Source organism: Bacillus rossius, chromosome 2, assembly GCF_032445375.1.
Source record: "Bacillus rossius redtenbacheri isolate Brsri chromosome 2, Brsri_v3, whole genome shotgun sequence".
Classification (NCBI taxonomy): Eukaryota; Metazoa; Arthropoda; class Insecta; order Phasmatodea; family Bacillidae; genus Bacillus; species Bacillus rossius.
This window is the reverse complement of record NC_086331.1, coordinates 135,265,671-135,292,731: the sequence shown is the minus strand read 5'-3', so window position 1 is coordinate 135,292,731 and position 27,061 is coordinate 135,265,671. Positions and strand designations below refer to the sequence as shown.

General features: G+C 58.8%; 1 protein-coding gene across 15 annotated transcripts in view; it reads right to left on the bottom strand.

Annotated features, from left to right (window-relative positions):
* Nucleotides 1-27,061, bottom strand: part of LOC134529876 (IQ motif and SEC7 domain-containing protein 1) — a 127,343-nt gene that overhangs the window by 76,139 nt on the left and 24,143 nt on the right. For all 15 annotated transcript variants that reach the window (XR_010074730.1, XR_010074729.1, XR_010074731.1 and 12 more), the window contains exon 4: nt 2,101-2,629. Coding sequence is in view for 10 of the 15 variants with exons in the window: in XM_063364420.1 (XP_063220490.1) it covers nt 2,101-2,629 (529 nt within the window). In the remaining 5 variants the exon portion in view is untranslated. The remainder of the gene's footprint in view (nt 1-2,100; nt 2,630-27,061) is intronic.

Sequence of the window (27,061 nt, the reverse complement as noted above, 5' to 3'; positions counted from 1 at the left end):
TACCTAGTAATCCCAACTAAAGCGACTAGCAATCTATAAAATAAAAAAAACTAGGGATCACTCCCGGACTTTATGGGATCACATCCCTTAAGTTAGTCGCTGCGACACAGCTTCACGAATGGAGTCGTGGGCGAGAAACACCGGAGACGACAGAAGGACGAATCAATCACCCCGTAGGGCTGCACGTAGTTAAAAACTTGTGTTAGAGGCCCAGAGTCCCAGGAAGTGGAGGAACTGGCCCCAAAAAATAACAAAGGTGGCTGGTAGCTTAACTTAAGGGGCATCGGAGGTCACTCGTGTTCCGAAAGCAGCGCGCTGTCGGGGCACAGGCGAAACAGACCCGGGGTTAGTTCACAAAAGTCCCGCAAGAGGGACTGGCGTAAGCCTGACACTCATGGGCCCAGCTGTTTCGCGCTCTGTCGGGCTAAAAGGGAAATAGAGAGAGGTGTGGTGGCGGCCGCTAGAGTTCGCGGAACTAAATTTAAGTGGTTGTCATTTTCGCAGCGAGATGGCGAAGGCAGACATTTTGCAGGCCAGCGAGAAGACCTTGATTTAGGCTCGCAGGGAGCGGAGGTTAAAGACCCGGTCAGTGCGCTGGCTGATGTTCCTGGGAAAGATGGGCAGGAAGGGAGGGGGGGGGGGGGGTAGGGGGATCTGCTGGCTCGTGAGAAAAGTGTTAGGGCGAGCGCCTATGCGTGCCCAACAGCCCTGGAACATTAGAATGGGGTATGACCGGAGCTGCTAGCCTAAGCTGAGCTCTGGGAAGAGGGCTGCCCTGGGAGGACGCTGAGAATAGCACTCTCGGTCACTGTTACTTGTCGCATTCGTGGCCCGAGGCAGGAAGAAAAATTATGTCTAATACTTGCCTGGCGAAATCGCACCGGAGTCTCTGTGAAGGAGCTGGGGAAACGTTGTGGGGCTCTCGTAGGAAAGATTTGATCAGGATAAACAATGGGCTAACAAAGTTTATATTAGGGAGTTTATGCCAATTATTTCACATTTGTGGCACATTAGACAAAATACTTTTTGGGTGAATTATTGGAGGAGGGGGGGGGGGGGACGAAATTAAACATTTAATTATTGAAAGGGACATTGCGGTACCTGTGGATGCGGTACCTATGGATGCATACAAGATGGGAAGTGGTGAAATACACTTGGTGGAGAGAAAAGGAGTACACAGGGAAAACCCACTAGCTTATGGCAATGTCCAACAAGTTTCCAATTTAGAAATAATTTAGATTTGATCCTGAGAGAATCCAACCCGGATCATCTTGGTGGGAGGGGAGTGGCCACCACTCAACCTCAACAATATGTAACTCCAACATTTTGTATGGAATTAAGCATTATGTTTTGAGTCTAGCACTGACATTCAGGAAGACCTGAGTTTGCATCATGGTTGGTTTTCCTTGGTTTCCTGAATTAACTCCTGGAAAATGATGGAGTGGTTTCCTAATCATAGTCTATTGAAGATTAATTCTTCTTTCGCTGTTGTATATGCTCATCTATAACTGCCCCAACGGACCTAGTTCATCTTCCTTGCACTCTTGTTCACACATTACCTGTTGCTGTGTTATTATGTGGTTACTGAGATTACCATTGTTCCATATTACATTACAAGGCACATTTCAAAAGTAAGGACCAATTGGTTATAAGGGATTCCAAACACAAATATCTTCAAATCATTTTTATAGTGTCACCATGTTAATTCAAAAACCTTTTTAAATTAAAAAAATAAATTTTTTAAAACACTCCACACCCAGTTTTGTACTATTGTTTGAAGTATAGAAAAATTTGGCAGAATCACTGTTTTCTTTTCCAGTTACCAAAGTAGTTAACCCCAAAATGAAGGATGTATATCTAGTTATTTTCAACACAGGATTTTTTCTCAATTTATTCAAATGCTAAGACAAAGGACAGTGCATATAACCATTTATGTTACTTTTTCTAATGGAAATATGTATTATTTTAATTAATTTTAAAGTTAATATTTACTTTTTTAATAGACAAAATATTTCAAATGAACTTCAATTTGAGGGTTTTTGTCAGGATTTTTTAAAGCATTACAAATTGTTACTGTAGCAAAAGTATTAAAACACTTACCTCAAGAGAATCTACAAACTGCTTGTGTTGCATGTAGTACTGCAGTGAGTCCCATGGATGCTGATGAACTGAATAACAATGACATGGAGAGAAAATTCTTGAGCTATAAGCTTCACCTTGAGTTGCTTTCGTCATATCACACCGACTAGACTGACTTCTAGGTAACGCTGCAGTTTCCAAATTTCTTCGTTCTCTCTCACGTAATGACATGGATCGCAATGGCAAAGAACGAACAAATGCTCGTGGCTGGGAATCTTGCCGTAGCTCTTGGTAAAGACCAGCAAAATTATTCCTGACAGCACTATCCGAATCCACAAAACGTTCTCCGTTATCACCAACGCCTTGGAGACGTCGACTCAACCTGTTTTCTACTTTGGCCATTGCTGTAATAGTAGCAAATTTCTTTAACAATGTATATCTGCGAAATGCTCTCTGAATGGTAAGAGCAGCTTTACGAGCCTTCATGCCACCATACTTTCTTTCCAACATTTCAATTTGCTTATCTAAAAGATCTTGCGAAAGCTCGTACCTGAAGGAGATTAAATGTTATTAGTACATTATATCAAAACTTTTAAAAATACAACTGAAAATAAAAGTAATTTCTGATAGCAAGAGACATATTTAACAAGGACTACTAGATTTGTAATTTATTTGCTTTAATTTTTATTTCAAATTAGTTATCCAAATTTTTGGAATCACGGGACATGAATATAATACCAAGCTTTTTTTTATATTGTAAAACTCTTAAATAAATTATACGGATCCAGCCTGTAACTGCTAGGTGCAAATTAATGAATATATGTAATTACACAAGCAAATTGAAGTGTCATAATAGTAACAGTAAAACCGAAATATTGATTTCAAAAAAGTCCAAAGCCTTAAAATATATTCTTAAATGATAAAAAAAAGTATTGAGGATAAATTCTCCTTAAAAATAAACCAGGCAACATTGAAGTGTGTTTGTAGAGATAATGGAAAACAGACAAAGGAGCCAATTTGACACTCAAAGAAATTTATTTTCTATTCTATCAATGATATGGTTCTAGTTTAATTCTATTGTTTCTTGAATAAACCATTTCAATAATCATTTAGTGCTGAAAAAAAGTTTTCCAAGACCAAAAAATGTCTTTCTTTAAATGCTTTTAATTTATGTTTGGTAAATGTAAAGCATATGTAAGCCTACATTCTGAATGGTCAAAAGATGTTCAAATGCTCTCCTCAGAAAAAAATAACTTCTGAAAGAAAATGCTGATTCATTTCATGTAACAAGTTGGCTAAAATTGTTCAAGTACTTCAATAATGTATTAAATTATTTCAATAAACTCATTAATTTCTTATATACATTTTTTGAAGTATACTTACATGTTTTCAGCATTATATAGATTAAATTCAATAAACTGTTCAATAGTGTCAAAAAGCCATTATAAAATTCTAATTAAAAAATTCATATTATTTAGAGGAAAAAATAAAATTTCAATTTTAGTGACACAGGCACAGCCAGTATTTGTGGAAGAGGCGAGATTGAAGAAAGTTGGAGGGAGTGGTATAAAATAACTCCAGACAAGTTAGGGGTCCAGGAGTCCTTCTCCGGATAATTTTTTAAAACATAATGCTTTAAAACAAGTTTTTAGGCTATCTGAGAGTCTTAAAGTGCTTTCTCAAAACATGAAATTATTAAATAAAAGAAAAGTGGCAAATATAAAAGGTAGATTGTTACAATATCAATGCAACTACCCCTTACTGACCCCACCCTTCCTCCTTCCCTGCCCCCTCCCTGATCCGTTCTTGCCCCCTACCGTGCCCTTCCCTGATCGCTGCCTGCTCCACCCTGATCCGTTCTTGCCCCCTACCATGCCCTTCCCTGATCCCTGCCTGCTCCACCCTGCCCCCACCCTGAACCATTCTTGCCTCCTACCATGCCCTTCCCTGATCCCTGCCTGCTCCACACTTCCCCCACCCTAAACCATTCATGCCGCTACCCTGCCCCCTCCTTGATCCGTTCTTGCCTCCTACCATGCCCTTCCCTGATCCCGGCCTGCTCCACCCTGCCCCCACCCTGAACCATTCTTGCCTCCTACCATGCCCTTTCCTGATCCCTGCCTGCTCCACCCTGCCCCCACCCTGAACCATTCTTGCCTCCTATCATGCCCTTCCCTGATCCCTGCCTGCTCCACCCTGCCCCCACCCTGAACCATTCTTGAAAATCCTACCATGCCCTTCCCTGATCCCTGCCTGCTCCACCCTGAACCATTCTTGCCTCCTATCATGCCCTTCCCTGATCCCTGCCTGCTCCACCCTGCCCCCACCCTGAACCATTCTTGCCTCCTACCATGCCCTTCCCTGATCCCTGCCTGCTCCACCCTGAACCATTCTTGCCTCCTACCATGCCCTTCCCTGATCCCTGCCTGCTCCACCCTGCCCCCACCCTGAACCATTCTTGCCTCCTACCATGCCCTTTCCTGATCCCTGCCTGCTCCACCCTGCCCCCACCCTGAACCATTCTTGCCTCCTATCATGCCCTTCCCTGATCCCTGCCTGCTCCACCCTGCCCCCACCCTGAACCATTCTTGCCTCCTATCATGCCCTTCCCTGATCCCTGCCTGCTCCACCCTGCCCCCACCCTGAACCATTCTTGCCTCCTACCGTGCCCTTCCCTGATCCCTGCCTGCTCCACCCTGAACCATTCTTGCATCCTACCATGCCCCTCCCTGATCCCTGCCTGCTCCACCCTGCCCCCACCCTGAACCGTTCTTGCCGCTACCCCGTCCCTCCCTGATCCCTGCCTGCTCCACCCATTCCCCCCTGAACCATTCTTGCCTCCTACCATGCCCTTCCCTGATCCCTGCCTGCTCCACCCTGCCCCCACCCTGAACCATTCTTGCCTCCTACCATGCCCTTCCCTGATCCCTGCCTGCTCCACCCTGCCCCCACCCTGAACCGTTCTTGCCGCTACCCTGTCCCTCCCTGATCCCTGCCTGCTCCACCCTTTCCCCCCTGAACCATTCTTGCCTCCTACCATGCCCTTCCCTGATCCCTGCCTGCTCCACCCTGCCCCCACCCTAAACCGTTCTTGCCGCTACCCTGCCCCTCCTTGATCCCTGCCTGCTCCACCCTGCCCCCACCCTGAACCATTCTTGCCTCCTACCATGCCCTTCCCTGATCCCTGCCTGCTCCAACCTGCCCCCACCCTGAACCATTCTTGCCTCCTAACCATGCCCCTCCCTGATCCCTGCCTGCTCCACCCTGCCCCCACCCTGAACCATTCTTGCATCCTACCATGCCCCTCCCTGATCCCTGCCTGCTCCACCCTGCCCCCACCCTGAACCCTTCTTGCAGCTACCCTGTCCCTCCCTGATCCCTGCCTGCTCCACCCTTTCCCCCCTGAACCATTCTTGCCTCCTACCATGCCCTTCCGTGATCCCTGCCTGCTCCACCCTGCCCCCACCCTGAACCGTTCTTGCCACTACCCTGACCCTCCCTGATCCCTGCCTGCTCCACCCTTTTCCCCCTGAACCATTCTTGCCTCCTACCATGCCCTTCCCTGATCCCTGCCTGCTCCACCCTGCCCCCACCCTAAACCGTTCTTGCCGCTACCCTGCCCCTCCTTGATCCCTGCCTGCTCCACCCTGCCTACACCCTGAACCATTCTTGTCTCCTACCATGCCCTTCCCTGATCCCTGCCTGCTCCACCCTGTCCCCACCCTAAACCGTTCTTGCCGCTACCCTGCCCCTCCTTGATCCCTGCCTGTTCCACCCTGCCCCCACCCTGAACCATTCTTGCCTCCTACCATGCCCCTCCCTGATCCCTGCCTGCTCCACCCTGCCCCCACCCTGAACCATTCTTGCATCCTACCATGCCCCTGCCTGCTCCACCCTGCCCCCACCATAAACCGTTCTTGCCGCTACCCTGCCCCTCCTTGATCCCTGCCTGCTCCACCCTGCCCCCACCCTGAACCATTCTTGCCTCCTACCATGCCCTTCCCTGATCCCTGCCTGCTCCACCCTGCCCCCACCCTAAACCGTTCTTGCCGCTACCCTGCCCCTCCTTGATCACTGCCTGCTCCACCCTGCCCCCACCCTGAACCATTCTTGCCTCCTACCATGCCCTTCACTGATCCCTGCCTGCTCCAACCTGCCCCCACCCTGAACCATTCTTGCCTCCTACCATGCCCCTCCCTGATCCCTGCCTGCTCCACCCTGCCCCCACCCTGAACCATTCTTGCCTCCTACCATGCCCTTCCCTGATCCCTGCCTGCTCCACCCTGCCCCCCACCCTGAACCATTCTTGCCTCCTACCATGCCCTTCCCTGATCCCTGCCTGCTCCACCCTGCCCCCACCCTGAACCGTTCTTGCCGCTACCCTGTCCCTCCCTGATCCCTGCCTGCTCCACCCTTTCCCCCCTGAACCATTCTTGCCTCCTACCATGCCCTTCCCTGATCCCTGCCTGCTCCACCCTGCCCCCACCCTAAACGGTTCTTGCCGCTACCCTGCCCCTCCTTGATCCCTGCCTGCTCCACCCTGCCCCCACCCTGAACCATTCTTGCCTCCTACCATGCCCTTCCCTGATCCCTGCCTGCTCCAACCTGCCCCCACCCTGAACCATTCTTGCCTCCTACCATGCCCCTCCCTGATCCCTGCCTGCTCCACCCTGCCCCCACCCTGAACCATTCTTGCATCCTACCATGCCCCTCCCTGATCCCTGCCTGCTCCACCTGCCCCCACCCTGAACCCTTCTTGCAGCTACCCTGTCCCTCCCTGATCCCTGCCTGCTCCACCCTTTCCCCCCTGAACCATTCTTGCCTCCTACCATGCCCTTCCGTGATCCCTGCCTGCTCCACCCTGCCCCCACCCTGAACCGTTCTTGCCACTACCCTGTCACTCCCTGATCCCTGCCTGCTCCACCCTTTTCACCCTGAACCATTCTTGCCTCCTACCATGCCCTTCCCTGATCCCTGCCTGCTCCACCCTGCCCTCACCCTAAACCGTTCTTGCCGCTACCCTGCCCCTCCTTGATCCCTGCCTGCTCCACCCTGCCCCCACCCTGAACCATTCTTGCCTCCTACCATGCCCTTCCCTGATCCCTGCCTGCTCCACCCTGCCCCCACCCTAAACCGTTCTTGCCGCTACCCTGCCCCTCCTTGATCCCTGCCTGTTCCACCCTGCCCCCACCCTGAACCATTCTTGCCTCCTACCATGCCCCTCCCTGATCCCTGCCTGCTCCACCCTGCCCCCACCCTGAACCATTCTTGCATCCTACCATGCCCCTGCCTGCTCCACCCTGCCCCCACCCTAAACCGTTCTTGCCGCTACCCTGCCCCTCCTTGATCCCTGCCTGCTCCACCCTGCCCCCACCCTGAACCATTCTTGCCTCCTACCATGCCCTTCCCTGATCCCTGCCTGCTCCACCCTGCCCTCACCCTAAACCGTTCTTGCCGCTAACCTGCCCCTCCTTGATCCCTGCCTGCTCCACCCTGCCCCCACCCTGAACCATTCTTGCCTCCTACCATGCCCTTCCCTGATCCCTGCCTGCTCCAACCTGCCCCCACCCTGAACCATTCTTGCCTCCTACCATGCCCCTCCCTGATCCCTGCCTGCTCCACCCTGCCCCCACCCTGAACCATTCTTGCCTCCTACCATGCCACTCCCTGATCCCTGCCTGCTCCACCCTGCCCCCACCCTGAACCATTCTTGCATCCTACCATGCCCCTCCCTGATCCCTGCCTGCTCCACCCTGCCCCCACCCTGAACCCTTCTTGCAGCTACCCTGTCCCTCCCTGATCCCTGCCTGCTCCACCCTTTCCCCCCTGAACCATTCTTGCCTCCTACCATGCCCTTCCGTGATCCCTGCCTGCTCCACCCTGCCCCCACCCTGAATCTTTCTTGCCACTACCCTGTCCCTCCCTGATCCCTGCCTGCTCCACCCTTTTCCCCCTGAACCATTCTTGCCTCCTACCATGCCCTTCCCTGATCCCTGCCTGCTCCACCCTGCCCCCACCCTAAACCGTTCTTGCCGCTACCCTGCCCCTCCTTGATCCCTGCCTGCTCCTCCCTGCCCCCACCCTGAACCATTCTTGCCTCCTACCATGCCCTTCCCTGATCCCTGCCTGCTCCACCCTGCCCCCACCCTAAACCGTTCTTGCCGCTACCCTGCCCCTCCTTGATCCCTGCCTGTTCCACCCTGCCCCCACCCTGAACCATTCTTGCCTCCTACCATGCCCCTCCCTGATCCCTGCCTGCTCCACCCTGCCCCCACCCTAAACCATTCTTGCATCCTACCATGCCCCTGCCTGCTCCACCCTGCCCCCACCCTAAACCGTTCTTGCCGCTACCCTGCCCCTCCTTGATCCCTGCCTGCTCCACCCTGCCCCCACCCTGAACCATTCTTGCCTCCTACCATGCCCTTCCCTGATCCCTGCCTGCTCCACCCTGCCCCCACCCTAAACCGTTCCTGCCGCTACCCTGCCCCTCCTTGATCCCTACCTGCTCCACCCTGCCCCCACCCTGAACCATTCTTGCCTCCTACCATGCCCTTCCCTGATCCCTGCCTGCTCCAACCTGCCCCCACCCTGAACCATTCTTGCCTCCTACCATGCCCCTCCCTGATCCCTGCCTGTTCCACCCTGCCCCCAGCCTGAACCATTCTTGCCTCCTACCATGCCCCTCCCTGATTACTGCCTGCTCCACCCTGCCCCCACCCTGAACCGTTCTTGCCGCTACCCTGCCCCTCCCTGATCCCTGCCTGCTCCACCCTGCCCCCACCCTGAACCATTCTTGCCTCCTACCATGCCCTTCCCTGATCCCTGCCTGCTCCACCCTGCCCCCACCCTGAACCGTTCTTTCCGCTACCCTGCCCCTCCCTGATCATGGCCTGCTCCACCCTGCCACCAACCTGAACCATTTTTGCCTCCTACCATGCCCTTCCCTGATGCCTGCCTGCTCCACCCTGCCCCCACCCTGAACCATTCTTGCCGCTACCCTGCCCCCTCCCTGATCCGATCTTGCCTCCTACCATGCCCTTCCCTGATCCCGGCCTGCTCCACCCTGCCCCCACCCTGAACCATTCTTGCCTCCTACTATGCCCTTCCCTGATCCCTGCCTGCTTCACCCTGCCCCCACCCTTAACCATTCTTGCCTCCTACCATGCCCTTCCCTGATCCCGGCCTGCTCCACCCTGCCCCCACCCTGAACCACTCTTTTCCTCCTACCATGCCCTTCCCTATCCCTGCCTGCTCCACCCTGCCCCCACCCTGAACCATTCTTGCCTCCTACCATGCCCTTCCCTGTTCCCTGCCTGCCTGCTCCACCCTGCCCCCACCCTGAAACATTCTTGCCTCCTACCATGCCCTTCCCTGATCCCTGCCTGCTCCACCCTGCCCCCACCCTGAACCATTCTTGCCTCCTACCATGCCCTTCACTGATCCCTGCCTGCTTCACCCTGCCCCCACCCTGAACCATTCTTGCCTCCTAACATGCCCTTCCCTGATCCCTGCCTGCTCCACCCTGCCCCCACCCTGAACCATTCTTGTCGCTACCCTGCCCCCTCCTTGATCCGTTCTTGCCTCCTACCATGCCCTTCCCTGATCCCGGCCTGCTCCACCCTGCCCCCACCCTGAACCATTCTTGCCTCCTACCATGTCCTTCTCTGATCCCTGCTTGCACCACCCTGCCCCCACCCTGAACCATTCTTGCCTCCTACCATGCCCTTCCTTGATCCCTGCCTGCTCCACCCTGCCCACACCCTGAACCATTCTTGCCTCCTACCATGCCCTTCCCTGATCCCTGCCTGCTCCACCCTGCCCCCACCCTGAACCGTTCTTGCCGCTACCCTGTCCCTCCCTGATCCCTGCCTGCTCCACCCTTTCCCCCCTGAACCATTCTTGCCTCCTACCACGCCCTTCCCTGATCCCTGCCTGCTCCACCCTGCCCCCACCCTGAACCATTCATGCCTCCTACCATGCCCTTACCTGATCCCTGCATGCTCCACCCTGCTTCCCACCCTGAACCATTCTTATCGCTACCCTGCCCCCTCCTTGATCCAATCTTGCCTCCTACCATGCCCTTCCCTGATCCCGGCCTGCTCCACTCTGCCCCCACCCTGAACCATTCTTGCCTCCTACCATGCCCTTCCCTGATCCCGGCCTGCACCACCCTGCCCCCACACTGAACCATTCTTGCCTCCTACCATGCCCTTCCCTTATCCCTGCCTGCTCCACCCTGCCCCCACCCTGAACCATTCTTGCCGCTACCCTGCCCCCTCCTTGATCCGTTCTTGCCTCCTACCATGCCCTTCCCTGATCCCGGCCTGCTCCACCCTGCCCCCACCCTGAACCATTCTTGCCTCCTACCATGCCCTTCCCTGATCCCTGCCTGCTCCACCCTGCCCCCACCCTGAACCATTCTTGCCTCCTACCATGCACTTCCCTGATCCCTGCCTGCTCCACCCTGCCCCCACCCTGAACCATTCTTGCCGCTGCCCTTCCCCATCCTTGATCCATTCTTGCCTCCTACCATGCCCTTCCCTGATCCCGGCCTGCTCCACCCTGCCCCCACCCTGAACCATTCTTGCCTCCTACCATGCCCTTCCCTGATCCCTGCCTGCTCTACCCTGCCCCCACCCTGAACTATTCTTGCCTCCTACCAAGCCCTTCCCTGATCCCTGCCTGCTCCACCCTGCCCCCACCCTGAACCATTCTTGCCTCCTACCATGCCCTTCCCTGATCCCTGCCTGCTCCACCCTGCCCCCACCCTGAACCATTCTTGCCGCTACACTGCCCCCTCCCTGATCCGTTCTTGCCTCCTACCATGCCCTTCCTTGAACCCGGCCTGCTCCACCCTGCCCCCACCCTGAACCATTCTTGCCTTCTACCATGCCCTTCCCTGATCCCTGCCTGCTCCACCCTGCCCCCACCCTGTACCATTCTTGCCTCCAACCATGCCCTTACCTGATCCCTGCCTGCTCCACCCTGCCCCCACCCTGAACCATTCTTGCCGCTACCCTGCCCCCTCCTTGATCCGTTCTTGCCTCCTACCATGCCCTTCCCTGATCCCGGCCTGCTCCACCCTGCCCCCACCCTGAACCATTCTTGCCTCCTACCATGCCCTTCCCTGATCCCTGCCTTCCCCACCCTGCCCCCACCCTGAATCTTTCTTGCCTCCTACCATGCCCTTCCCTGATCCCTGCCTGCACCACCCTGCCACCACCCTGAACCATTCTTGCCTCCTACCATGCCCTTCCCTGATCCCTGCCTGCTCCACCCTGCCCCCACCCTGAACCGTTCTTGCCGCTACCCTGCCCCCTCCTTGATCCGTTCTTGCCTCCTACCATGCCCTTCCCTGATCCCGGCCTGCTCCACCCTGCCCCCACCCTGAACCATTCTTGCCTCCTACCTTGCCCTTCCCTGATCCCTGCCTTCCCCACCCTGCCCCCACCCTGAATCTTTCTTGCCTCCTACCATGCCCTTCCCTGATCCCTGCCTGCTCCACCCTGCCCCCACCCTGAACCATTCTTGCCTCCTACCATGCCCTTCCCTGATCCCTGTCTGCTCCAAACTGCCCCCACCTTGAACCATTCTTGCCTTCTACCATGCCCTTCCCTGATCCCTGCCTGCTCCACCCTGCCCCCACCCTGAACCATTCTTGCCGCTACCCTGCCCCCTCCCTGATCCGTTCTTGCCTACTATCATGCCCTTCCCTGATCCCGGCCTGCTCCACCCTGCCCCCACCCTGAACCATTCTTGCCTCCTACCATGCCCTTCCCTGAACCCTGCCTGCTCCACCCTGACCCCACCCTGAACCATTCTTGCCTCCTACCATGCCCTTCCCTGATCCCTGCCTGCTCCACCCTGCCCCCACCCTGAACCATTCTTGCCTCCTACCATGCCCTTCCCTGATCCCTGCCTGCTCCACCCTGACCCCACCCTGAACCATTCTTGCCGCTACCCTGCCCCCTCCCTGATCCGTTCTTGCCTCCTATCATGCCCTTCCCTGATCCCGGCCTGCTTCACCCTGACCCCACCCTGAACCATTCTTGCCTCCTACCATTCTCTTCCCTGATTCCTGCCTGCTCCACCCTGCCCCCACCCTGAACCATTCTTGCCGCTACCCTGCCCCCTCCTTGATCCGTTCTTGCCTTCTACCATGCCCTTCCCTGATCCCGGCCTGCTCCACCCTGCCCCCACCCTGAACCATTCTTGCCTCCTACCATGTCCTTCTCTGATCCCTGCTTGCACCACCCTGCCCCCACCCTGAACCATTCTTGCCTCCTACCATGCCCTTCCCTGATCCCTGCCTGCTCCACCCTGCCCCCACCCTGAACCATTCTTGCCTCCTAACATGCCCCTCCCTGATTACTGCCTCCTCCACCCTGCCCACACCCTGAACCGTTCTTGCCGCTACCCTGCCCCTCCCTGATCCCTGCCTGCTCCACCCTGCCCCCACCCTGAACCATTCTTGCCTCCTACCATGCCCTTCCCTGATCCCTGCCTGCTCCACCCTGCCCCCACCCTGAACCGTTCTTGCCGCTACCCTGCCCCTCCCTGATCATGGCCTGCTCCACCCTGCCCCCACCCTGAACCATTCTTGCCTCCTACCATGCCCTTCCCTGATGCCTGCCTGCTCCACCCTGCCCCCACCCTGAACCATTCTTGCCGCTACCCTGCCCCCTCCCTGATCCGATCTTGCCTCCTACCATGCCCTTCCCTGATCCCGGCCTGCTCCACCCTGCCCCCACCCTGAACCATTCTTGCATCCTACTATGCCCTTCCCTGATCCCTGCCTGCTCCACCCTGCCCCCACCCTTAACCATTCTTGCCTCCTACCATGCCCTTCCCTGATCCCGGCCTGCTCCACCCTGCCCCCACCCTGAACCATTCTTGCCTCCTACCATGCCCTTCCCTATCCCTGCCTGCTCCACCCTGCCCCCACCCTGACCATTCTTGCCTCCTACCATGCCCTTCCCTGATCCCTGCCTGCCTGCTCCACCCTGCCCCCACCCTGAACCATTCTTGCCTCCTACCATGCCCTTCCCTGATCCCTGCCTGCTCCACCCTGCCCCCACCCTGAACCATTCTTGCCTCCTACCATGCCCTTCCCTGATCCCTGCCTGCTTCACCCTGCCCCCACCCTGAACCATTCTTGCCTCCTAACATGCCCTTCCCTGATCCCTGCCTGCTCCACCCTGCCCCCACCCTGAACCATTCTTGCCACTACCCTGCCCCCTCCTTGATCTGTTCTTGCCTCCTACCATGCCCTTCCCTGATACCGGCCTGCTCCACCCTGCCCCCACCCTGAACCATTCTTGCCTCCTACCATGTCCTTCTCTGATCCCTGCTTGCACCACCCTGCCCCCACCCTGAACCATTCTTGTCTCCTACCATGCCCTTCCTTGATCCCTGCCTGCTCCACCCTGCCCCCACCCTGAACCATTCTTGCCTCCTACCATGCCCTTCCCTGATCCCTGCCTGCTCCACCCTGCCCCCACCCTGAACCGTTCTTGCCACTACCCTGTCCCTCCCTGATCCCTGCCTGCTCCACCCTGCCCCCACCCTGAACCATTCTTGCCTCCTACCATGCCCTTCCCTGATCCCTGCCTGCTCCACCCTGCCCCCACCCTGAACCATTCTTGCCTCCTACCATGCCCTTCCCTGATCCCTGCCTGCTTCACCCTGCCCCCACCTTGAACCATTCTTGCCTCCTAACATGCCCTTCCCTGATCCCTGCCTGCTCCACCCTGCCCCCACCCTGAACCATTCTTGCCGCTACCCTGCCCCCTCCCTGATCCGTTCTTGCCTCCTACCATGCCCTTCCATGAACCCGGCCTGCTCTACCCTGCCCCCACCCTGAACCATTCTTGCCTTCTACCATGCCCTTCCCTGATCCATGCCTGCTCCACCCTGCCCCCACCCTGAACCATTCTTGCCTCCAACCATGCCCTTACCTGATCCCTGCCTGCTCCACCCTGCCCCCACCCTGAACCATTCTTGCCGCTACCCTGCCCCCTCCTTGATCCGTTCTTGCCTCCTACCATGCCCTTCCCTGATCCCAGCCTGCTCCACCCTGCCCCCACCCTGAACCATTCTTGCCTCCTACCATGCCCTTCCCTGATCCCTGCCTTCCCCACCCTGCCCCCACCCTGAACCTTTCTTGCCTCCTACCATGCCCTTCCCTGATCCCTGCCTGCACCACCCTGAACCATTCTTGCCTCCTACCATGCCCTTCCCTGATCCCTGCCTGCTCCACCCTGCCCCCACCCTGAACCGTTCTTGCCGTTACCCTGCCCCTCCTTGATCCCTGCCTGCTCCACCCTGCCCCCACCCTGAACCATTCTTGCCTCCTACCATGCCCTTCCCTGATCCCTGCCTGCTCCACCCTGCCCCCACCCTGAACCATTCTTGCCTCCTACCATGCCCTTCCCTGATCCCTGTCTGCTCCACCCTGCCCCCACCCTGAACCATTGTTGCCTTCTACCATGCCCTTCCCTGATCCCTGCCTGCTCCACCCTGCCCCCACCCTGAACCATTCTTGCCTCCTTCCAGGCCCTTCCCTGATCCCGGCCTGCTCCACCCTGCCCCCACCCTAAACCATTCTTGCCTCCAACCATGCCCTTCCCTGACCCCTGCCTGCTCCACCCTGACCCCACCCTGAACCATTCTTGCCTCCTACCATGCCCTTCCCTGATCCATGCCTGCTCCACTCTGCCCCCACCCTGAACCATTCTTGCCTCCTACCATGCCCTTCCCTGATCCCTGCCTGCTCCACCCTGCCCCCACCCTGAACCATTCTTGCCTCCTACCATGCCCTTGCCTGATCCCTGCCTGCTTCACCCTGCCACCACCCTGAACCATTCTTGCCTCCTACCATGCCCTTCCCTGATCCCTGCCTGACCCCACCCTGAACCATTCTTGCCTCCTACCATGCCCTTCCCTGATCCATGCCTGCTCCACTCTGCCCCCACCCTGAACCATTCTTGCCTCCTACCATGCCCTTCCCTGATCCCTGTCTGCTCCACCCTGCCCCAACCCTGAACCATTGTTGCCTTCTACCATGCCCTTCCCTGATCCCTGCCTGCTCCACCCTGCCCCCACCCTGAACCGTTCTTGCCGCTACCCTGTCCCTCCCTGATCCCTGCCTGCTCCACCCTTCCCCCCCTGAACCATTCTTGCCTCCTACCATGCCCTTCCCTGATCCCTGCCTGCTCCACCCTGCCCCCACCCTGAACCATTCTTGCCTCCTACCATGCCCTTCCCTGATCCCTGCCTGCTCCACCCTGCCCCCACCCTGAACCATTCTTATCGCTACCCTGCCCCCTCCTTGATCCGTTCTTGCCTCCTACCATGCCCTTCCCTGATACCGGCCTGCTCCACCCTGCCCCCACCCTGAACCATTCTTGCCTCCTACCATGTCCTTCTCTGATCCCTGCTTGCACCACCCTGCCCCCACCCTGAACCATTCTTGCCTCCTACCATGCCCTTGCCTGATCCCTGCCTGCTTCACCCTGCCACCACCCTGAACCATTCTTGCCTCCTACCATGCCCTTCCCTGATCCCTGCCTGACCCCACCCTGAACCATTCTTGCCTCCTACCATGCCCTTCCCTGATCCATGCCTGCTCCACTCTGCCCCCACCCTGAACCATTCTTGCCTCCTACCATGCCCTTCCCTTATCCCTGCCTGCTCCACCCTGCCCCCACCCTGAACCATTCTTATCGCTACCCTGCCCCCTCCTTGATCCAATCTTGCCTCCTACCATGCCCTTCCCTGATCCCGGCCTGCTCCACTCTGCCCCCACCCTGAACCATTCTTGCCTCCTACCATGCCCTTCCCTGATCCCGGCCTGCACCACCCTGCCCCCACACTGAACCATTCTTGCCTCCTACCATGCCCTTCCCTTATCCCTGCCTGCTCCACCCTGCCCCCACCCTGAACCATTCTTGCCGCTACCCTGCCCCCTCCTTGATCCGTTCTTGCCTCCTACCATGCCCTTCCCTGATCCCGGCCTGCTCCACCCTGCCCCCACCCTGAACCATTCTTGCCTCCTACCATGCCCTTCCCTGATCCCTGCCTGCTCCACCCTGCCCCCACCCTGAACCATTCTTGCCTCCTACCATGCACTTCCCTGATCCCTGCCTGCTCCACCCTGCCCCCACCCTGAACCATTCTTGCCGCTGCCCTTCCCCATCCTTGATCCATTCTTGCCTCCTACCATGCCCTTCCCTGATCCCGGCCTGCTCCACCCTGCCCCCACCCTGAACCATTCTTGCCTCCTACCATGCCCTTCCCTGATCCCTGCCTGCTCTACCCTGCCCCCACCCTGAACTATTCTTGCCTCCTACCAAGCCCTTCCCTGATCCCTGCCTGCTCCACCCTGCCCCCACCCTGAACCATTCTTGCCTCCTACCATGCCCTTCCCTGATCCCTGCCTGCTCCACCCTGCCCCCACCCTGAACCATTCTTGCCGCTACACTGCCCCCTCCCTGATCCGTTCTTGCCTCCTACCATGCCCTTCCTTGAACCCGGCCTGCTCCACCCTGCCCCCACCCTGAACCATTCTTGCCTTCTACCATGCCCTTCCCTGATCCCTGCCTGCTCCACCCTGCCCCCACCCTGTACCATTCTTGCCTCCAACCATGCCCTTACCTGATCCCTGCCTGCTCCACCCTGCCCCCACCCTGAACCATTCTTGCCGCTACCCTGCCCCCTCCTTGATCCGTTCTTGCCTCCTACCATGCCCTTCCCTGATCCCGGCCTGCTCCACCCTGCCCCCACCCTGAACCATTCTTGCCTCCTACCATGCTCTTCCCTGATCCCTGCCTTCCCCACCCTGCCCCCACCCTGAATCTTTCTTGCCTCCTACCATGCCCTTCCCTGATCCCTGCCTGCACCACCCTGCCACCACCCTGAACCATTCTTGCCTCCTACCATGCCCTTCCCTGATCCCTGCCTGCTCCACCCTGCCCCCACCCTGAACCGTTCTTGCCGCTACCCTGCCCCCTCCTTGATCCGTTCTTGCCTCCTACCATGCCCTTCCCTGATCCCGGCCTGCTCCACCCTGCCCCCACCCTGAACCATTCTTGCCTCCTACCATGCCCTTCCCTGATCCCTGCCTTCCCCACCCTGCCCCCACCCTGAATCTTTCTTGCCTCCTACCATGCCCTTCCCTGATCCCTGCCTGCTCCACCCTGCCCCCACCCTGAACCATTCTTGCCGCTACCCTGCCCCCTCCCTGATCCGTTCTTGCCTACTATCATGCCCTTCCCTGATCCCGGCCTGCTCCACCCTGCCCCCACCCTGAACCATTCTTGCCTCCTACCATGCCCTTCCCTGAACCCTGCCTGCTCCACCCTGACCCCACCCTGAACCATTCTTGCCTCCTACCATGCCCTTCCCTGATCCCTGCCTGCTCCACCCTGCCCCCACCCTGAACCATTCTTGCCTCCTACCATGCCCTTCCCTGATCCCTGCCTGCTCCACCCTGACCCCACCCTGAACCATTCTTGCCGCTACCCTGCCCCCTCCCTGATCCGTTCTTGCCTCCTATCATGCCCTTCCCTGATCCCGGCCTGCTTCACCCTGACCCCACCCTGAACCATTCTTGCCTCCTACCATTCTCTTCCCTGATTCCTGCCTGCTCCACCCTGCCCCCACCCTGAACCATTCTTGCCGCTACCCTGCCCCCTCCTTGATCCGTTCTTGCCTTCTACCATGCCCTTCCCTGATCCCGGCCTGCTCCACCCTGCCCCCACCCTGAACCATTCTTGCCTCCTACCATGTCCTTCTCTGATCCCTGCTTGCACCACCCTGCCCCCACCCTGAACCATTCTTGCCTCCTACCATGCCCTTCCCTGATCCCTGCCTGCTCCACCCTGCCCCCACCCTGAACCATTCTTGCCTCCTAACATGCCCCTCCCTGATTACTGCCTCCTCCACCCTGCCCACACCCTGAACCGTTCTTGCCGCTACCCTGCCCCTCCCTGATCCCTGCCTGCTCCACCCTGCCCCCACCCTGAACCATTCTTGCCTCTTACCATGCCCTTCCCTGATCCCTGCCTGCTCCACCCTGCCCCCACCCTGAACCGTTCTTGCCGCTACCCTGCCCCTCCCTGATCATGGCCTGCTCCACCCTGCCCCCACCCTGAACCATTCTTGCCTCCTACCATGCCCTTCCCTGATGCCTGCCTGCTCCACCCTGCCCCCACCCTGAACCATTCTTGCCGCTACCCTGCCCCCTCCCTGATCCGATCTTGCCTCCTACCATGCCCTTCCCTGATCCCGGCCTGCTCCACCCTGCCCCCACCCTGAACCATTCTTGCATCCTACTATGCCCTTCCCTGATCCCTGCCTGCTCCACCCTGCCCCCACCCTTAACCATTCTTGCCTCCTACCATGCCCTTCCCTGATCCCGGCCTGCTCCACCCTGCCCCCACCCTGAACCATTCTTGCCTCCTACCATGCCCTTCCCTATCCCTGCCTGCTCCACCCTGCCCCCACCCTGACCATTCTTGCCTCCTACCATGCCCTTCCCTGATCCCTGCCTGCCTGCTCCACCCTGCCCCCACCCTGAACCATTCTTGCCTCCTACCATGCCCTTCCCTGATCCCTGCCTGCTCCACCCTGCCCCCACCCTGAACCATTCTTGCCTCCTACCATGCCCTTCCCTGATCCCTGCCTGCTTCACCCTGCCCCCACCCTGAACCATTCTTGCCTCCTAACATGCCCTTCCCTGATCCCTGCCTGCTCCACCCTGCCCCCACCCTGAACCATTCTTGCCACTACCCTGCCCCCTCCTTGATCCGTTCTTGCCTCCTACCATGCCCTTCCCTGATACCGGCCTGCTCCACCCTGCCCCCACCCTGAACCATTCTTGCCTCCTACCATGTCCTTCTCTGATCCCTGCTTGCACCACCCTGCCCCCACCCTGAACCATTCTTGTCTCCTACCATGCCCTTCCTTGATCCCTGCCTGCTCCACCCTGCCCCCACCCTGAACCATTCTTGCCTCCTACCATGCCCTTCCCTGATCCCTGCCTGCTCCACCCTGCCCCCACCCTGAACCGTTCTTGCCGCTACCCTGTCCCTCCCTGATCCCTGCCTGCTCCACCCTGCCCCCACCCTGAACCATTCTTGCCTCCTACCATGCCCTTCCCTGATCCCTGCCTGCTCCACCCTGCCCCCACCCTGAACCATTCTTGCCTCCTACCATGCCCTTCCCTGATCCCTGCCTGCTTCACCCTGCCCCCACCTTGAACCATTCTTGCCTCCTAACATGCCCTTCCCTGATCCCTGCCTGCTCCACCCTGCCCCCACCCTGAACCATTCTTGCCGCTACCCTGCCCCCTCCCTGATCCGTTCTTGCCTCCTACCATGCCCTTCCTTGAACCCGGCCTGCTCTACCCTGCCCCCACCCTGAACCATTCTTGCCTTCTACCATGCCCTTCCCTGATCCATGCCTGCTCCACCCTGCCCCCACCCTGAACCATTCTTGCCTCCAACCATGCCCTTACCTGATCCCTGCCTGCTCCACCCTGCCCCCACCCTGAACCATTCTTGCCGCTACCCTGCCCCCTCCTTGATCCGTTCTTGCCTCCTACCATGCCCTTCCCTGATCCCAGCCTGCTCCACCCTGCCCCCACCCTGAACCATTCTTGCCTCCTACCATGCCCTTCCCTGATCCCTGCCTTCCCCACCCTGCCCCCACCCTGAACCTTTCTTGCCTCCTACCATGCCCTTCCCTGATCCCTGCCTGCACCACCCTGAACCATTCTTGCCTCCTACCATGCCCTTCCCTGATCCCTGCCTGCTCCACCCTGCCCCCACCCTGAACCGTTCTTGCCGTTACCCTGCCCCTCCTTGATCCCTGCCTGCTCCACCCTGCCCCCACCCTGAACCATTCTTGCCTCCTACCATGCCCTTCCCTGATCCCTGCCTGCTCCACCCTGCCCCCACCCTGAACCATTCTTGCCTCCTACCATGCCCTTCCCTGATCCCTGTCTGCTCCACCCTGCCCCCACCCTGAACCATTGTTGCCTTCTACCATGCCCTTCCCTGATCCCTGCCTGCTCCACCCTGCCCCCACCCTGAACCATTCTTGCCTCCTTCCAGGCCCTTCCCTGATCCCGGCCTGCTCCACCCTGCCCCCACCCTAAACCATTCTTGCCTCCTACCATGCCCTTCCCTGATCCCTGCCTGCTCCACCCTGACCCCACCCTGAACCATTCTTGCCTCCTACCATGCCCTTCCCTGATCCATGCCTGCTCCACTCTGCCCCCACCCTGAACCATTCTTGCCTCCTACCATGCCCTTCCCTGATCCCTGCCTGCTCCACCCTGCCCCCACCCTGAACCATTCTTGCCTCCTACCATGCCCTTGCCTGATCCCTGCCTGCTTCACCCTGCCACCACCCTGAACCATTCTTGCCTCCTACCATGCCCTTCCCTGATCCCTGCCTGACCCCACCCTGAACCATTCTTGCCTCCTACCATGCCCTTCCCTGATCCATGCCTGCTCCACTCTGCCCCCACCCTGAACCATTCTTGCCTCCTACCATGCCCTTCCCTGATCCCTGTCTGCTCCACCCTGCCCCCACCCTGAACCATTGTTGCCTTCTACCATGCCCTTCCCTGATCCCTGCCTGCTCCACCCTGCCCCCACCCTGAACCGTTCTTGCCGCTACCCTGTCCCTCCCTGATCCCTGCCTGCTCCACCCTTCCCCCCCTGAACCATTCTTGCCTCCTACCATGCCCTTCCCTGATCCCTGCCTGCTCCACCCTGCCCCCACCCTGAACCATTCTTGCCTCCTACCATGCCCTTCCCTGATCCCTGCCTGCTCCACCCTGCCCCCACCCTGAACCATTCTTATCGCTACCCTGCCCCCTCCTTGATCCGTTCTTGCCTCCTACCATGCCCTTCCCTGATCCCGGCCTGCTCCACTCTGCCCCCACCCTGAACCATTCTTGCCTCCTACCATGCCCTTGCCTGATCCCTGCCTGCTTCACCCTGCCCCCACCCTGAACCATTCTTGCCTCCTACCATGCCCTTCCCTGATCCCTGCCTGATCCCACCCTGAACCATTCTTGCTTCCTACCATGCCCTTCCCTGATCCCTGCCTGCTCCACCCTGCCCCCACCCTGAACCATTCTTGCCTCCTACCATGCCCTTCCCTGATACCTGTCTGCTCCACCCTGCTCCCACCCTGAACCATTGTTGCCTTCTACCATGCCCTTCCCTGATCCCTGCCTGCTCCACCCTGCCCCCACCCTGAACCGTTCTTGCCGCTACCCTGTCCCTCCCTGATCCCTGCCTGCTCCACCATTCCCCCCCTGAACCATTCTTGCCTCCTACCATGCCCTTCCCTGATCCCTGCCTGCTCCACCCTGCCCCCACCCTGAACCATTCTTGCCTCCTACCATGCCCTTCCCTGATCCCTGCCTGCTCCACCCTGCCCCCACCCTGAACCATTCTTGCCTCCTACCATGCCCTTCCCTGATCCCTGTCTGCTCCACCCTGCCCCCACCCTGAACCATTGTTGCCTTCTACCATGCCCTTCCCTGATCCCTGCCTGCTCCACCCTGCCCCCACCCTGAACCGTTCTTGCCGCTACCCTGTCCCTCCCTGATCCCTGCCTGCTCCAACCTTCCCCCCCTGAACCATTCTTGCCTCCTACCATGCCCTTCCCTGATCCCTGCCTGCTCCACCCTGCCCCCACCCTGAACCATTCTTGCCTCCTACCATGCCCTTCCCTGATCCCTGCCTGCTCCACCCTGCCCCCACCCTGAACCATTCTTATCGCTACCCTGCCCCCTCCTTGATCCGTTCTTGCCTCCTACCATGCCCTTCCCTGATCCCGGCCTGTTCCACTCTGCCCCCACCCTGAACCATTCTTGCCTCCTACCATGCCCTTCCCTGATCCCTGCCTGCACCACCCTGCCCCCACACTGAACCATTATTGCCTCCTACCATTCTCTTCCCTGATCCCTGCCTGCTCCACCCTGCCCCCACCCTGAACCATTCTTGCCGCTACCCTGCCCCCTCCTTGATCCGTTCTTGCCTCCTACCATGCCCTTCCCTGATCCCGGCCTGCTCCACCCTGCCCCCACCCTGAACCATTCTTGCCTCCTACCATGCCCTTCCCTATTCCCTGCCTGCTCCACCCTGCCCCCACCCTGAACCATTCTTGCCTCCTACCATGCCCTTATCTAATACCCTGCCTGCTGCACCCTGCCCTCACCCTGAACTATTCTTGCCGCTGCCCTGCCCCATCCTTGATCCATTCTTGCCTCCTACCATGCCCTTCCCTGATCCCTGCCTGCTCCACCCTGCCCCCACCCTGAACCATTCTTGCCTCCTACCATGCCCTTCCCTGATCCCTGCCTGCTCCACCCTGCCCCCACCCTGAACTATTCTTGCCTCCTACCATGCCCTTCCCTGATCCCTGCCTGCTCCACCCTGCCCCCACCCTGAACCATTCTTGCCGCTACCCTGCCCCCTTCCTGATCCGTTCTTGCCTCCTACCATGCCCTTCCTTGATCCCGGCCTGCTCCACCCTGCCCCCACCCTGAACCATTCTTGCCTCCTACCATGCCCTTCCCTGATCCCTGCCTGCTCCACCCTGCCCCCACCCTGAACCATTCTTGCCTCCTACCATGCCCTTACCTGATCCCTGCCTGCTCCACCCTGCCCCCACCCTGAACCATTCTTGCCTCCTACCATGCCCTTCCCTGATCCCTGCCTGCTCCACCCTGAACCATTCTTGCCGCTACCCTGCCCCCTTCCTGATCCGTTCTTGCCTCCTACCATGCCCTTCCTTGATCCCGGCCTGCTCCACCCTGCCCCCACCCTGAACCATTCTTGCCTCCTACCATTCCCTTCCCTGATCCCTGCCTGCTCCACCCTGCCCCTACCCTGAACCATTCTTGCCTCCTACCATGCCCTTACCTGATCCCTGCCTGCTCCACCCTGCCCCCACCCTGAACCATTCTTGCCTCCTACCATGCCCTTATCTGATCCCTGCCTGCTCCACCCTGCCCCCACCCTGAACCATTCTTGCCGCTGCCCTGCCCCATCCTTGATCCATTCTTGCCTCCTACCATGCCCTTCCCTGATCCCGGCCTGCTCCACCCTGACCCCACCCTGAACCATTCTTGCCTCCTACCATGCCCTTCCCTGATCCCTGCCTGCTCCACCCTGCCCCCACTCTGAACTATTCTTGCCTCCTACCATGCCCTTCCCTGATCCCTGCCTGCTCCACCCTGCCCCCACCCTGAACCATTCTTGCCTCCTACCATGCCCTTCCCTGATCCCTGCCAGCTCCACCCTGAACCATTCTTGCCGCTACCCTGCCCCCTTCCTGATCCGTTCTTGCCTCCTATCATGCCCTTCCTTGATCCCGGCCTGCTCCACCATGCCCCCACCCTGAACCATTCTTGCCTCCTACCATGCCCTTTCCTGATCCCTGCCTGCTCCACCCTGCCCCCACCCTGAACCATTCTTGCCTCCTACCATGCCCTTACCTGATCCCTGCCTGCTCCACCCTGCCCCCACCCTGAACCATTCCTGCCGCTACCCTGCCCCCTCATTGATCCGTTCTTGCCTCCTACCATGCCCTTCCCTGATCCCGGCCTGCTCCACCCTGACCCCACCCTGAACCATTCTTGCCTCCTACCATGCCCTTCCCTGATCCCTGCCTGCTCCACCCTGCCCCCACTCTGAACTATTCTTGCCTCCTACCATGCCCTTCCCTGATCCCGGCCTGCTCCACCCTGCCCCCACCCTGAACCATTCTTGCCTCCTACCATGCCCTTCCCTGATCCCTGCCTGCCCCACCCTGCCCCACCCTGAACCATTCTTGCCTCCTACCATGCCCTTCCCTGATCCCTTCCTGCACCACCCTGCCCCCACCCTGAACTTTCTTGCCTCCTACCATGCCCTTCCCTGATCCCTGCCTGCTCCACCCTGAACCATTCTTGCCTTCTACCATGCCCTTCCCTGAACCCTGCCTGCTCCACCCTGCCCCCACCCTGAACCGTTCTTGCCGCTACCCTGCCCCTCCTTGATCCCTGCCTGCTCCACCCTGTCCCCACCCTGAACCATTCTTGCCTCCTACCATGCCCTTCCCTGATCCCTGCCTGCTCCACCCTGCCCCCACCCTGAACCATTCTTGCCTCCTACCATGCCCTTCCCTGATCCCTGCCTGCACCACCCTGCCCCCACACTGAACCATTATTGCCTCCTACCATTCTCTTCCCTGATCCCTGCCTGCTCCACCCTGCCCCCACCCTGAACCATTCTTGCCGCTACCCTGCCCCCTCCTTGATCCGTTCTTGCCTCCTACCATGCCCTTCCCTGATCCCGGCCTGCTCCACCCTGCCCCCACCCTGAACCATTCTTGCCTCCTACCATGCCCTTCCCTATTCCCTGCCTGCTCCACCCTGCCCCCACCCTGAACCATTCTTGCCTCCTACCATGCCCTTATCTAATACCCTGCCTGCTCCACCCTGCCCTCACCCTGAACTATTCTTGCCGCTGCCCTGCCCCATCCTTGATCCATTCTTGCCTCCTACCATGCCCTTCCCTGATCCCTGCCTGCTCCACCCTGCCCCCACCCTGAACCATTCTTGCCTCCTACCATGCCCTTCCCTGATCCCTGCCTGCTCCACCCTGCCCCCACCCTGAACTATTCTTGCCTCCTACCATGCCCTTCCCTGATCCCTGCCTGCTCCACCCTGCCCCCACCCTGAACCATTCTTGCCGCTACCCTGCCCCCTTCCTGATCCGTTCTTGCCTCCTACCATGCCCTTCCTTGATCCCGGCCTGCTCTACCCTGCCCCCACCCTGAACCATTCTTGCCTCCTACCATGCCCTTCCCTGATCCCTGCCTGCTCCACCCTGCCCCCACCCTGAACCATTCTTGCCTCCTACCATGCCCTTACCTGATCCCTGCCTGCTCCACCCTGCCCCCACCCTGAACCATTCTTGCCTCCTACCATGCCCTTCCCTGATCCCTGCCTGCTCCACCCTGAACCATTCTTGCCGCTACCCTGCCCCCTTCCTGATCCGTTCTTGCCTCCTACCATGCCCTTCCTTGATCCCGGCCTGCTCCACCCTGCCCCCACCCTGAACCATTCTTGCCTCCTACCATGCCCTTCCCTGATCCCTGCCTGCTCCACCCTGCCCCTACCCTGAACCATTCTTGCCTCCTACCATGCCCTTACCTGATCCCTGCCTGCTCCACCCTGCCCCCACCCTGAACCATTCTTGCCTCCTACCATGCCCTTATCTGATCCCTGCCTGCTCCACCCTGCCCCCACCCTGAACCATTCTTGCCGCTGCCCTGCCCCATCCTTGATCCATTCTTGCCTCCTACCATGCCCTTCCCTGATCCCGGCCTGCTCCACCCTGACCCCACCCTGAACCATTCTTGCCTCCTACCATGCCCTTCCCTGATCCCTGCCTGCTCCACCCTGCCCCCACTCTGAACTATTCTTGCCTCCTACCATGCCCTTCCCTGATCCCTGCCTGCTCCACCCTGCCCCCACCCTGAACCATTCTTGCCTCCTACCATGCCCTTCCCTGATCCCTGCCAGCTCCACCCTGAACCATTCTTGCCGCTACCCTGCCCCCTTCCTGATCCGTTCTTGCCTCCTATCATGCCCTTCCTTGATCCCGGCCTGCTCCACCCTGCCCCCACCCTGAACCATTCTTGCCTCCTACCATGCCCTTTCCTGATCCCTGCCTGCTCCACCCTGCCCCCACCCTGAACCATTCTTGCCTCCTACCATGCCCTTACCTGATCCCTGCCTGCTCCACCCTGCCCCCACCCTGAACCATTCTTGCCTCCTACCATGCCCTTATCTGATCCCTGCCTGCTCCACCCTGCCCCCACTCTGAACTATTCTTGCCTCCTACCATGCCCTTCCCTGATCCCGGCCTGCTCCACCCTGCCCCCACCCTGAACCATTCTTGCCTCCTACCATGCCCTTCCCTGATCCCTGCCTGCCCCACCCTGCCCCACCCTGAACCATTCTTGCCTCCTACCATGCCCTTCCCTGATCCCTGCCTGCACCACCCTGCCCCCACCCTGAACTTTCTTGCCTCCTACCATGCCCTTCCCTGATCCCTGCCTGCTCCACCCTGAACCATTCTTGCCTTCTACCATGCCCTTCCCTGAACCCTGCCTGCTCCACCCTGCCCCCACCCTGAACCGTTCTTGCCGCTACCCTGCCCCTCCTTGATCCCTGCCTGCTCCACCCTGTCCCCACCCTGAACCATTCTTGCCTCCTACCATGCCCTTCCCTGATCCCTGCCTGCTCCACCCTGCCCCCACCCTGAACCATTCTTGCCTCCTACCACGCCCTTCCCTGATCCCTGCCTGCTCCACCCTGCCCCCACCCTGAACCATTCTTGCCGCTACCCTGCCCCCTCCCTGATCCGCTCTTGCCTCCTACCATGCCCTTCCCTGATCCCGGCCTGCTCCACCCTGCCCCCACCCTGATCCGTTCTTGCCTCTTACCATGCGCTTCCCTGATCCCGGCCTGCTCCACCCTGCCCCCACCCTGAACCATTCTTGCCTCCTACCATGCCCTTCCCTGATCCCTGCCTGCTCCACCCTGCCCCCACCCTGAACCATTCTTGCCTCCTACCATGCCCTTCCCTGATCCCTGCCCTGTCCAAACTGCCCCCACCCTGAACCATTCTTGCCGCTATCCTGCCCCCTCCTTGATCCGTTCTTGCCTCCTACCATGCCCTTCCCTGATCCCGGCCTGCTCCACCCTGCCCCCACCCTGAACCATTCTTGCCTCCTACCATGCCCTTCCCTGATCCCGGCCTGCTCCACCCTGCCCCCACCCTGAACCATTCTTGCCTCCTACCATGCCCTTCCCTGATCCCTGCCTGCTCCACCCTGATCCATTCTTGCCTTCTACCATGCCCTTCCCTGATCCCTGCCTGCTCCACCCTGCCCCCACCCTGAA